General features: G+C 49.5%; 1 protein-coding gene across 1 annotated transcript in view; it reads left to right on the forward strand.

Moving 5' to 3' along the window:
• EFCAB6 (EF-hand calcium binding domain 6) overlaps nucleotides 1–13,508 on the forward strand; it is a 201,718-nt gene that overhangs the window by 46,251 nt on the left and 141,959 nt on the right. Inside the window, exons 7-8 of the mRNA XM_036252660.1 lie at nucleotides 5,591–5,715; nucleotides 12,436–12,584. Of these exons, the coding sequence (XP_036108553.1) occupies nucleotides 5,591–5,715; nucleotides 12,436–12,584 (274 nt within the window). The remainder of the gene's footprint in view (nucleotides 1–5,590; nucleotides 5,716–12,435; nucleotides 12,585–13,508) is intronic.

The raw sequence follows: 13,508 nt of genomic DNA on the forward strand, positions 1-13,508 counted from the left end.
CCGCCTCAGCCTCCCTGAGCCTCAGTTCCCGCTGGTTTTCCAGCCAGAAGTGATGGGGATTCTCTTCCTGGCACTGGGACCCTGAACTGGGTGCCTAGTGTGGGACGGGGACCCCTCAGTCTTCAGGGAGGACCTTCCCAGCCGAGGTGTCCTCCTGATTTTTATCCGCCACACGTGGGTGTGGGACCAGCCCGTCCGCCCCTCCTACCAGTCTCGATGCAGCTGCTTTAATTCCATAGCTGTCGGACTGCCATTCAGCTCTATGTCAGGCGGCTTTGAATGATGGTTGTTCTGTAGTTTAGTTGTAACTTTGATGTGGTTGTGGGAGGACGCGATACCGCAGTTACCTCCCCGCCCCCTTGACCGGAAGTCACCTCTATAATACAATTTCAATTCAGCATGGAAATCTCATTTTGTCATTTTATCAGTAGTTAGCAGCAGGCTTTATTGGGGATACACAACATAATGATACGTCTCAGAATGCAAAGCATCTTTGACCTGGCTCAGTATGAGATGCGTCTAGTTATTCTGCACATTCCTGTGTCTGCTGCATCAGCTCTCACCGCTGCCTCCTGCTGTGTCGTTGTCGCCAGCGTGGCCTCTTCCAACCTGCCTCTGTACCCAGTCGTAGGGATCAGCTTAAAACAGAATCTTATTCATGCCGAGTTCCCATTGAAGACTTCTTTTATAACTTTCATAATTGAAATCCAAAGCCTTCAGTTAGAAGGCAGAATCTTTTTGTGGGTGCTGTAAATGAAAGACATAGTTTGGGGCAAAGGGCCACATCATATTAAAATTCTACACTGCCCTGGCCAGTTTGGCTCAGCAGTTAGCGCGTCGGCCTTCGGATCATTGAGTCACAGGTTCGATTCCGGCCAAGGGCACGGACCTTGGTGGCGGTTCGTCCCTGGCCCTGGTGAGGGTTGTACAGGAGGCAACGAGTCGATGTGTCTCTCTCACATCGATGTTTCTCTCTCTCTCTCCCTCCCTCCCACTCTCTCTGATGATAAACAGAAATAAGTAAACAAATAAATAAAACTTACACTGAGGAGGTCAGAACAGAGGCCTGCTTACTGACGAGAATGGGAAAGGGCGAGTCGCCCCAGCTGTTCGTGCCACCGCCACCCCCCGGTGTGCAGTCCACGCCCCAGCAGTGCAGCTGTGGTGTCAGCATATCATTTCCGGGTTGGATTATCATAGAAATTATTATTTTTCAAAAATTTATTTTTAATTGAGATACAGTTGAATTAAAACATTGTACTAGTTTTGGGTGTACACCATATTATTACAAATGGAAATTATTTGCTCTGGACCACGGTTGGCTAATTTGAGTCCCCTCCTTCCTAACGCTGCGAGAAGCCGAGGAATCCGGACAGTGCCCAGGGCGTCAGCCACGGCCAAGGCCGCCTGTGCACCTTCTCTCTCCCGCGGTCACTCCGGATTGGTCCTCCCGGCTCACGACCCCGCTTGCCTCAGGCGCCGCTTGGAGAGAGCAAACCTGAGCCGCACCAGCTGTCTCCCTCTTCTCCGTGTTCCCGTGTCTCTCCCGTCACTGTGGCTGCTCCAGGCCTGTTCTCTAGTGCATTCCTTGGGAAGTGCTCATGGAAATGATACCCTGATTTCTTACACGTTTGTGACGACAGCTTGTATGTGGCCTTGGCAGTTAAAACATCGGTTTGTCTGGATGTAAAGCCGTGGGCTGAGGTTTCCTTCTCTCAAGTACTTAACTCTGTGTGTGTCCACCGAGTGCCAAGCCTGCACCCTCGCTGTCTTGTCGTCCTAGCCCGAGGCCGCGCGGCGTGGGCACGGATTTCCATCTCCCGCAGACGGGGGCGAAGGGCACCGAGGCGCACGGCCGGTAACTGCAGGCTGCAGAGCCAGTGACCGAGTCCAGGTGGTCTGTCCCCGGAGTCGGCGCCCCTCGCCTTGGTCCCCATCCAGTGTTTCTGGATTTTAACCGACGTCGGGGCTCCCTCAGGGAGGTGCGTCCCTTGCCGCCGGCCTCGAAGCCCGTGGGCAGACAGGGGACTTCTGTGCTGCTCCCGATCTTCCCAGAGCGCCATTCTGCTTCCTGGCGTCTTGATGATAGTTGTTTTCTAACTGATGCCCTTAGCGATTTTGGAAGAGAGACTATGTCACCTATTTTCATTGGCTGCAAGAGCCCACTTCATAAGTGACATGAGTCCACATACCCCTTTGTATCCGTTCCCGTTCTCAGGTCTGCTTTTCTGCCATCTGTGAATGATGAGTGATCGGAGTACAGTTTGCTGGTGTCCCTTGCCTGTGCAAGGGGGCCTGCAGTTCAGATATTGGCTGCAACCCAGTATCTGTGGATTCCCCATCTAGAGAGCATGTTTTCTGGTGATCTTCGTGTTTCTGTTTTCGGTAAGCTTGTGCTCTCTATGAGCCCCGCCACCTTGCTTATCACAGCACCGTCCGTGTGGGCGCAGGAAGACATGACGCGGGACTGTTTCCTTTCCTGCACTTAAGATGCTCGGAAGTGCCCCTAAGCCGCGGGTCCCCTCTCTGCCCCATTTCAGATCAGCAGGAACCCTTCAGAGGAAACTGAGGGACGCCGGGGAGGCGGCAGGAATGACAGCGCACAGAAGAGTGACACCCTAACTGCGAGGGGAGGAGCCCCGGGGGAGGTGTGGGGAGCGGACCAGGGCCAGAGTGCGGGGCCCAGGGCGCGGTGTCGGCAGGTGTGCCCGACCGACCGGAGCCTGGCTCCAGCCCGGCGCCCTCGTCGCCATGTGCTGGGCAGTGTCTGGTCTGACCCCGGTTCAAATGCTCGGCCCCTGGGCCCCAGAATTCCTGAGTCTGAAGGACTGGCTTTATATTCTTTGTATTTTATTCTATGTATGTTATTATTATGTAGCCAGACGGTCCCCTGGGGGAGGGCTTTTCTCTTCTTTCTGCTTTCCTGCCTCCTGCCTCCTTCCTGCCTCCTTCCTGCCTCCTGCCTCCTTCCTGCCTCCTGCCTCCTTCCTGCCTCCTTCCTGCCTCCTGCCTCCTTCCTGCCTCCTGCCTCCTTCCTGCCTCCTTCCTGCCTCCTTCCTACCTCCTTCCTACCTTCTTCCTGCCTCCTTCCTACTTCCTTCCTACCTTCTTCCTGCCTCCTTCCTGCCTTTCTGCCTGCTGCCTTCCTGCCTCCTTCCTGCCTCCTTCCTGCCTTCTTCCTGCCTCCTTCCTGCCTCCTTCCTGCCTTCTTCCTGCCTTCCTGCCTCCTGCCTGCCTCCTTCCTGCCTCCTTCCTACCTTCTTCCTGCCTCCTGCCTTCCTCCTGCCTTCCTGCCTCCTGCCTCCTTCCTGCCTCCTTCCTGCCTCCTGCCTCCTTCCTGCCTCCTGCCTCCTTCCTGCCTCCTTCGTGCCTCCTTCCTGCCTCCTGCCTCCTTCCTGCCTCCTGCCTCCTTCCTGCCTCCTTCCTGCCTCCTGCCTTCTTCCTGCCTCCTGCCTCCTTCGTGCCTCCTTCGTGCCTCCTTCCTGCCTCCTGCCTTCTTCCTGCCTCCTGCCTCCTTCCTGCCTCCTGCCTCCTTCCTGCCTCCTGCCTTCTTCCTGCCTCCTGCCTTCCTTTCTCTTTGAAGGAGGAAATGGAATTCCAGATACTGGCAGTTTGGTAACTGCAGCTGAGTAGTTACAAATGTGCTTAATTTGAGTGAAGCTTATTTGCAGACATTTTAGGAAATAAATCTGGGAAACCATTTGTGATTCTTTGCAGTCAGCTTTGAGAAAGAAAATGGCTATATTTTATATTTATTTCATTATATTTTATTATAAAAGTAATACATGCTTTTTGCTGGGAAAAAAAAAACCCAGAAAATGCATAAACACAAAATAACAGTCTCTGTAATCCTCCATGTATTCTTTTTGGCATATTATCCTTCCAGATTTTGTTTCTGATGCATGGATGCATGGATGGATGAGTGGATGGATGGATGGATGATGAATGGATGGATGGATGGATGGATGGATGATGGATGGATTGGTGGGTGGGTGGATGAGTGGATGGATGGATGAGTGGATAGATGGATGATGGATCGATGGATGATGGATGGATGGATGGATGGATGGATGGATGATGATGGATAGATGATGGATGGATGAGTGGATGGATGGATGGATGAGTGGATGGATGGATGAGTGGATAGATGGATGATGGATCGATGGATGATGGATGGATGGATAGATGATGGATGGATGGATGGATGGATGGATGATGATGGATAGATGATGGATGGATGGATGGATGGATGGATGAGTGGATGGATGGATGAGTGGATAGATGGATGATGGATCGATGGATGATGGATGGATGGATAGATGATGGATGGATGGTTGGATGGATGATGGATGGATGGATAGATGATGGATGGATGGATGGATGTTGAATGGATTGGTGGGTGGGTGGATGATGGATGGTGGAGTAGATGGATGGATGGATGGATGGATGAATGGATGGATGATGGATGGATGGATGAGTGGATGGATGGATGATTGATGGCGGGATAGATGGATGGATGGATGGATGGATGCATAGCCAAATACACAAAATAAGTGTTAAAATGAAAATTAAATTATGCTAGTCCTTTCAATCTTGAAAAAATATATTTGAAAGAATAATGTCCACATCCATTAATTTAGATGATACTTTTGTTTTTAGTGTCTGTGTAGTATTTCATAGGCTGGATGAACTGTAATTCATAAAAGCAATCCTCTGTTAATGCACATTTAAATTGTGTCAGTTTTCCCTCTCGTGAGCAGTGCAGAAAGCATCCTCCGCCACGTGCATCTGCTGAGTGGTCCTCTGCCCCGTCACTACAGAGTTCTAGAAGGGGACTCAGACTGTTCCACTACCAGGTTTTCTACACGAAGGCTGGAACTAACCGATCTCTTTCTTCATCATTCCCTCTAATCCTTGCCTACATGACAAGTGGAAAAAAATGTTAACTTGTTTTAATTAGACTTTTAAAATCACCAATGAGTTTGAGCCGTTTTTCATACATTTGTTGGATTTTTTTGGGGTCCTTTTTATGTGAATTACCTGTTTATAACCTTAGTTTATTGCTCTATTGAGTATATTTATCTTACTGATTTGTAAGAGCTACTCATATATTATGGAAATTAACCCGTATTTCTCACGTATATTAACAATAGTTTTCCCACTCATTTTTCTTTCGTTGTTATTTGTGTATGTGGTTTTTTATTGTCACCAAACAAAATATATCATCAGACCCAGTCATTATTTAAATGATTTCTGGCTCAAAAGTATTTCTTAGAAAGGGCTTCTCACACAAATGTTATGTATTACGTAATATTCATCTTCATTTTCATCTACTAGTGCAGTTTTATTATTCTACTCAGTGTATGTTGTGCTCTATCTAAGGTTTATCCTAGAATAAGATAGCAAGGAGATTAATTTGATTTTTTTTTAATGTTTATCCAGTTACTTCGACACCATTTATTACATAGTTCATCATGGTTTTTGTTTGAGCCTCAATTTCTACCAGTCAGCTTATGATGAAAAGGAAACATTAAATATTTAAATGTGCCTTTGACAGTGTTAATAAACTCAAGCTCCTTTGCTTTAATAGAGGTCTCACGGGAGAATCAACAAGTCAGAAACTCCGCAAGGTGCTACCTGCCCACTTCGGGCTCATCCGAAGCGACCTGGGAAGACGGCTCCTTGGACGAACTGGGGAGGACCTATTGCCAAGAGGTGAGAATGTGTTCCTGATGCCAGGGCTACCTCCTGTGGGCAGGAAAGGACAGACATCATTTCTGAAATGAGTTTTGCTCCTACTTCCACCCCCAAACTCTAGTTCCCCCATCTCCTAATAATAGCAACGCATTGATTATAGTAATGGTGACGAGACATGGAATAAATACCTCCTCTGTGCTGCTTACCTAAAAAATACTTAAGACACATAAAAACATGATATAATCGCCCTGGCTGGGTGACTCAGTGGGTTGGAGTGTTGTCCCTACACCAGAAGGTTGTGGGTTCGATTCCCGGTCAGGGCACACACCTGGGTTTCAGGTTCCATCCCCGGTCAGGGTGCTCATGGGATCCATGTTTCTCTCTCACATCGATGTTTCTCTCTCTCTGAAAATCAATAAAAACATATCCTCAGGTGAGGATTAAAGAAAACAACTTTATTGAGTAATATATAGGAAAACTTGAAGATAAAGAGGTCTGTTCTAGTCCTTGGACTGGAAGATTCGATGTTAATGCCGACTCTCCCTACATCTGAATGCAGATATACATGTAGATTTCTTTCGGGGAAGTTCAGTAGAGGGCTCCCTGCCACATCTCCCGCGCTTACAGAGGTGTCATGAGGAAGACAGTACGGCGCTGGCAGTGGGCGTTCAGACTGACTTAGAACAGTAGTTGGAAATGGACACATGAAAAAAATAAAATAAAATAAAACAATAGATGGATAACAGACTTATCTGGGTGAAAAAATTTTAATCATGAAATTTAGTCTTTTTTTTTTTTTTATCACCCGAGGACATTTTTTCCATTTTTTCTTCAGATAGAGTGGGAGGGAGAGAGAGTGAGAGAGAAACATCGACGTGAAAGGGACATGTCGAGTGGCTGCCACCCACACGACCCAACCAGGACCGGGGACAAACTGCAACCGAGGTACGTGCCCTTAGCGGGAACTGAACCCGGGTCTCTCAGGACCGCAGGCCAACACTCTAACCGCTGAGCCAAACCGGCCAGGGCTGAAATTTAGTCTTTTTAACCGAGAGGTCACCAGTTCGATTCCCGGTCAGGGCACATTGCCCAGGTTGTGGGCCCGATCCCCAGTGCGGGGCGTGCAGGAGGCGGCCAATCGATGTTCTCTCTCACCGATGTTTCTATCTCTCTCCCTCTCACTTCCTCTCTCTCTAAAACCAATAAAGGAAAAAACAAAACAAAATTAAAACACAAAACAAATCACATGACCATTACAAAAAATGTGAGCAATTCTGAAAAGTATAAAGAAGTAGTAAGTTATTCAAAATCTACCATCCAGCAATAATTAAAGGCGACATTTGGTGAACATAATTCTAGGCCTGTCTTGATTCACAGACATAGGAGGATGGCTGTGTCGGTGGGTGGGTGGGTGGGTGGATATATACATAGAAACAATTTTATAAGGAGAGGATTATGCTTTTTTTTCTTCTTTACAAGTAAGGCATATTTAATTTAAGTATTTCTGGGGCTGCCTCCATGCCAGGCAATGCTGGGAGCAACTCACAGGTGCCCCCCATTCAGTCTTCCCAGCATCTCCATGCGTCAGGCATGGCTACCATCCCCTTTCAAGCTGGGGAAACTGAGGCACAAAGCGGTCTAATGACTTTCCCAAGGTCACCCTGCCAGTAAGCACTGGCGCCATGTTGAAAGCCCCGGTCCTTGCTCACAGTGCTGTCCTCCAGTGACGCTGAAGACGTTTTTGAACTTCGGATAGATTGTCATCCCCGCAGGAGACGTTAGGTCCCAGAGGGACCCTAAGGCAAGGGAAGAGATTACGACAGCCCTGAAGAATTGGGGAACGCGGTGTGTTTGAAGGGCGTCTCCATTGCAGACAGTAAGGGGCTGGCTCTCTGCTCTGAAACCCAAAGTGACCAGCACCTGCTGGGTTCCTTCCTGACCCCACCTCACAGTGTTCGCTGGCTGCTTTGTTCGTAGAGTCCCTAGGGCTCGCGCTTCCTTCCGCCGCGGCTCCCAGGCGCCTCGCCTCCGCGTTGCTTGTCCGCGGACTCTCCCTCCCTGCAGAGGTCTTTGTTCTGACTGATTCTTCAGTGGGCTGATTTCATTGTGCGCTCAGATCCCTGGGAAAGGCCCATGGGTGCTGTTTCTGTTGCCAGTCCCTGGCGGACCCACCTCCCCTGCGTGGGCTAGAGCAGTCTGGCTGGGTGTGATGCTCCGCCCTCCTTTCTCTTCTTCAACGTGCAGTTTCCCGTCTCTGGGTGCTGGGCGTTCTTGAGAGGCTGCCCAGGTCTGTTGACCCCCCCCGCCCCCTCCTCGAAGGTGCTGTTTCCCCTGCCTGGAAGCCTGACATTATAAAGCAGACTAAGCTGCCTGGGGTTGGGGCACTTCGTCGGGGTTTCCTGGGCACAGTGTGTTCCGACGTGCAGATTCGTTTCAGCACTGAGATCTCCTCCCTCCATCCCGCTCCCTGCCCTCTGCCTCTCCCCTTCCTCCTGCAGTGGTCCTCCCAGGCCTCACGTCGACCCTCCGCCCGTCCTGTGGCCCTGTGGCCGGCCCTCTCTGGAGCTGCTCTGACCCTCTCTCCTCTGCCTTCTCGGAGCGTCTTCCAGGCCGTCCCTCCGCCTGTTTTCATTTCAGCCTCGTCGCTTCGCTGTTCTTGCTGTTTCTAATTTGTTCATTTGTTTGTATAATATTACTTTGGTTTTCTGTTCTCTTAGCTTTGAAATATCCCTTCTCTTCTCTCTTTATTTATTTATTTATTTATTCATTCATTCATTCATTCATTCATTCCACACCCGAGGATACTTTTCTACTTATCAGACAGAGTGGGAGGGAGGGAGAGAGAGAGACAGAGAAACATCTATGTGACAGAGCCACATCGAATGGTTACCTCCCGCACGACCGGACCAGGGCCGGGGACAAACCGAAACCGAGGTACGTGCCCTTGACTGGAATCATACCCGTGACTCATTGGTCTGAGGGCTGACGCTCTAACCGCGGAGCCAAACTGCCGGAGCTCTTTGTGTTGTTTTATCATCTTGTCTTCAAGTGTTTTGAATGAATTCATATTTTTACTTAGTTCCTTTTTATGGATGGAAACTTTGCAGGTGATGTGTTTGTATGTTTCTGTATTATGTTTCCATACAGACTGGCTCGTCTTGCTTGATATTTGTTTGTTTGTTTCCTTTCTGTAGTGTGTTTGCAGAGTTGACGAACCCCCATTTTCATCCTGTCTGTGCGTAGGATAGAGTCCCCCTGTTATAGGTAGAGCTTTATTCCATCCTCACTGCTGTGGTCTCCCGCCGTCTGCCTCTGCACAAACCTCACACTCTCCGTGGGTGGACGTTTGAACCGCCTGCTGTTTGTGCTAATCCGGACGACGCCACCGTAAGTGGCCGTGTCCGTATCTCCCGCGCACCTGTGGGCGGGTCCTCTGGGAAGCCCCCCCAGGAGTGGGATTACGAGCTGGGCTGCAGGGGGCACGCTCCTCGCTGTCAGCGGCAGTCGGACTGGGTTTCAGCATCTCCATCCACACTCCTTCCTGCGGCACGGGAGTCCCGGGTGCTCACCAACACTTGTCAGAGTTTTCGATTTTCACAGGCCCGAGGCAGGTGCTGTAGCATCTTGGCCCTGATTTTAAGTTTCACTTATTTTTTTTAACTGATGTGTCAGCTTTTTGCAACCTTTCTTTGAAACATTTTAATGAGTGCCTACTGTATGCCAAATTGTGCCTCATGCTAGGTTCTTATTAGTGAATAGCACAGACAGTCTCTGCTGTCAGGGGATCGCGTGAGCATACATCAGGGAGAGATGTGTCCCATCAACACATTCAGACACACACACACATTCATCAATACAATTTTCGTGAGTGGCGTGACGGCAGAGGACAGGTGTGATGAGAGACTAACAGGATCGTGTTTAGGCTGGGGGCCAGGGAAACGTTCGTGCAAGTGCACGAGTGAGCACGGGGTGAGCGCACCTCCCGTTGTCGTGGGCACTGTGACGGCCACCAGGCCTCATCTGAAAGTGCAACGCAGCCCTGGCCGGTTTGGCTCAGCGGTTAGAGCGTCGGCCTGCGGTCCAGAGAGACCCGGGTTCGGTTCCCGCTAAGGGCACGTACCTCGGTTGCAGTTTGTCCCCAGCCCTGGTTGGGTCGTGCGGGTGGCAACCATTCGATGTGGCTCTGTCACATAGATGTTTCTCTCTCTCTCTCTCCCTCCCACTCTATCTGAACAAAAAATGGAAAAATGTCCTCGGGTGAAGATAAAAAAAAAATAAAATAAATTTTAAAAAAGTGCAATGCAGCCCTGGCCGGTTTGGCTCAGCGGTTAGAGCGTCAGCCCGCGGACCAGAGAGTCCTGGGTTCAGTTCCCGCTAAGGGCATGTACCTCAGTTGCACTTTGTCCCCAGCCACAGTTGGGGTCGTGTGGGTGGCAACCAGTCAATGTGTCTGTTTCACATCGATGTTTCTCTCTCTCTCTTCCTCTCTCCCTCCTGCTCTATCTGCAGATTAATGCAAAAATGTCCTCGGGTGAGGATTAAAATAAATAAATAAAAGTGCAATGCAGCCCTGGCCAGCTTGGCTCAGAGGTTAGAGCGTCGGCCTGCGGTCCAGAGAGACCCGGGTTCGGTTCCCGCTAAGGGCACATACCTCGGTTGCAGTCTGTCCCTGGCCCTGGTTGGTCGTGCGGGAGGCAGCCACTCGATGTGTCCCTTTCACGTCGATGTTTCTCTCTCTCCCTCCCACTCTATCTGAACAAAAAACAAACAAAAAATGTCCTAAGGTGAGAAATGTCCTAAAGTGAGGATAAAAAAAAAAAAGTGCAATGTAGCCCAGCCAGTGTGGCTCAGTGGACTGAGCGTTGTCCCATGGACTGGTCCCAATTCGATTCCCAGTCAGGGCACATGCCCGGGTTTTCGGCTTGATCCCCAGTGGGGGGCGTGCAGGAGGCAGCCGATTGCTGTCTCTCACATCAATTCTGTCTCTCTCTGCCTTCCTCTCTCTCTAAAAAATCCATAAAAACATATTTAAAATAATAATAAATAAATAAAAGCGCAATGCAGATACGTGCTAGTTCCTATGGAAACATTTCAGGACATGTTAAGTGAAAAAGCGTCTGTCAGAGGTGTTAAGTTTATTAAGGTCCCACTTAACGAAATCGCTGTGTGTGTCTGTGTGATCATGAGGCGCAGTTGGGGACGCTCCGGAACACTGGGCAGTGGGGCTTCCCGGCGTCCGTGTCCTTCCGTGGCTGCCCGGTTGCTCTCATCTTCACCTTTGTTTCCGTGGCTGCCCGGTTGCTCTCATCTTCCTCTTTGTTCCGTGGCTGCCCGGTTGCTCTCATCTTCACCTTTGTTTCCGTGGCTGCCCGGTTGCTCTCATCTTCCTCTTTGTTTCCGTGGCTGCCCGGTTGCTCTCATCTTCCTCTTTGTTTCCGTGGCTGCCCGGTTGCTCTCATCTTCCTCTTTGTTTCCGTGGCTGCCCGGTTGCTCTCATCTTCCTCTTTGTTCCGTTATAAACAGTGACAGTGCAAATTCCCAAAGGGTTATGCATGTCACAAAGATACTGTTTCTGTTTCACTCCCTGCCCCTTTTGTAAAACTCAGATTTCAGAAACCCTTTCCTAAACCTAACCTTACTGGAGACCAAATGTCAGTAAGAAGTTAAGAGGGTATTTCAGGGACACACCGAGGCCCGACTCCATCTGGCTCTGGCTTCTCTCCTCCAAGTCTTCCCCAGGCACCTCGCCTCCCAAAAGAGAGATGTGCAAATTTAGCCACATTTTGGGTTAATTTCATGCAACTTTCCAAGAAGCTTAGGCTCTGTGATTCTCTAAATATTTTCAAAGATTTTCTCATAGGTTCCCACCATTCCTGGACACTCTGAAGAGTTTTAATGGGTCTTCTTCATATTCTTTTGTGGCTAGAGACTCGTGTACATATATTTCCATGTTCCAGTAGCTTTTTTAAAAAGTCACCTTTTATACCTAGTTGGTGGCTGGTTTGTTTATCTTCTTACCCCAGTTAGCAGGAAAACCTGAAATCAGACAAACTGGAGAGGGTTGGAAATATTGGAGAATATTGTTATTACTCAATAACAAACAGCAGGAAAACCTTTGGAAATAAAACCAATCTTCATAGTACTTTTATGAGTCATATAAAAAACCAGTGGTTAACCTACTTCACTGCGTTTTAGAAGTCCCATAAGTGGAGCGCGTGCACCCCAGTTCTTTGTGATTTCCCCATTAAAAGGAAGAAGAAAGAAATGCCCAATGTGTACTGTTTATGCAGTCCTTATAGTGATAATTTCCCTTACTATAAAAGCTACTTGTATTTTAATAAAACATTGCCACTGTCTGTTTGATGGACCCGACTTAATCAGGAGGAGCGGAGGGTGGGCTCACAGCGGGGGACGGCTCCCAAGTATATTAAATAAGATGTATCAAACTGGCAGATCCAGCGAGCATCCGCAGCTCTGAAGTTTAGGTGCAGCTATGCTCTGTGCTGGTTCTTCCCTGAGAAACTTGTCTGCCTCACCAGCTGAGTCTCTGTGGCTGGGGATACCGTGTAGGGGGAGCTCATCAATTAAACATTTGAAGTTCAGTACATGCCATCGTCACCTTTTTGATCAGTTTTTGGAGAGGAAAATGTGAAGAGGTTTCAGCAAAAATAACACGGTTGAATAGCTCCGTGAAGTTGATGTCTATGAATGCAACACTCTGATTTGAATTCCTTGCAGCTTTCAAAGTCCCACGAAATGGTCGAAAAAGCCCTGAGTGCCGGGGACCCCTCCAAATGTGGATACATCTCTTTGAACTACCTCAAGGTCGTCCTCGACACCTTTGTACACCGATTACCAAGAAGAACTTTCATCCAGTTAATGAAAAGGTAAGAGTCCCATTGTTTCCTCGACATTTTTTTTTCCCCTCCCAAACGTCAACCACGAGGATAAGGAACAGCTCCCTTAATTTTTTATTAATGTTTTGGACTTTTTGCTATTGAAAATTTCAAACACGTGCAGAAGTAAAGAGAATAAGAGAACGAACGCACCAAGGTACCCACTACCTGGCTCCAACATTGAGCTCGTGGCCCAGCACTTCCTGTACGTCCCTGAGCATCCCCCCCCCACCCCAGATGTTTCCTGTACGTCCCTGAGCATCCCCCCTCCACCCCAGATGTTTCCTGTACGTCCCTGAGCATCCCCCCTCCACCCCAGATGTTTCCTGTACGTCCCTGAGCATCCCCCTCCATCCCAGATGTTTCCTGTACATCCCTGAGCATCCCCCTCCATCCCAGATGTTTCCTGTACGTCCCTGAGCATCCCCCTCCACCCCAGATGTTTCCTGTACGTCCCTGAGCATCCCCCTCCACCCCAGATGTTTCCTGTACGTCCCTGAGCATCCCCCTCCATCCCAGATGTTTCCTGTACGTCCCTGAGCATCCCCCTCCACGCCAGATGTTTCCTGTACGTCCCTGAGCATCCCCCCTCCACCCCAGATGTTTCCTGTACGTCCCTGAGCATCCCCCTCCACCCCAGATGTTTCCTGTACGTCCCTGAGCATCCCCCTCCAGCCCAGATGTTTCCTGTACGTCCCTGAGCATCCCCCTCCACGCCAGATGTTTCCTGTACGTCCCTGAGCATCCCCCTCCACCCCAGATGTTTCCTGTACGTCCCTGAGCATCCCCCCTCCACCCCAGATGTTTCCTGTACGTCCCTGAGCATCCCCCTCCATCCCAGATGTTTCCTGTACATCCCTGAGCATCCCCCTCCATCCCAGATGTTTCCTGTACGTCCCTGAGCATCCCCCTCCA

The sequence above is a fragment of the Molossus molossus genome, unplaced genomic scaffold (assembly GCF_014108415.1).
Source record: "Molossus molossus isolate mMolMol1 unplaced genomic scaffold, mMolMol1.p scaffold_m16_p_10, whole genome shotgun sequence".
Taxonomy (NCBI): domain Eukaryota; kingdom Metazoa; phylum Chordata; class Mammalia; order Chiroptera; family Molossidae; genus Molossus; species Molossus molossus.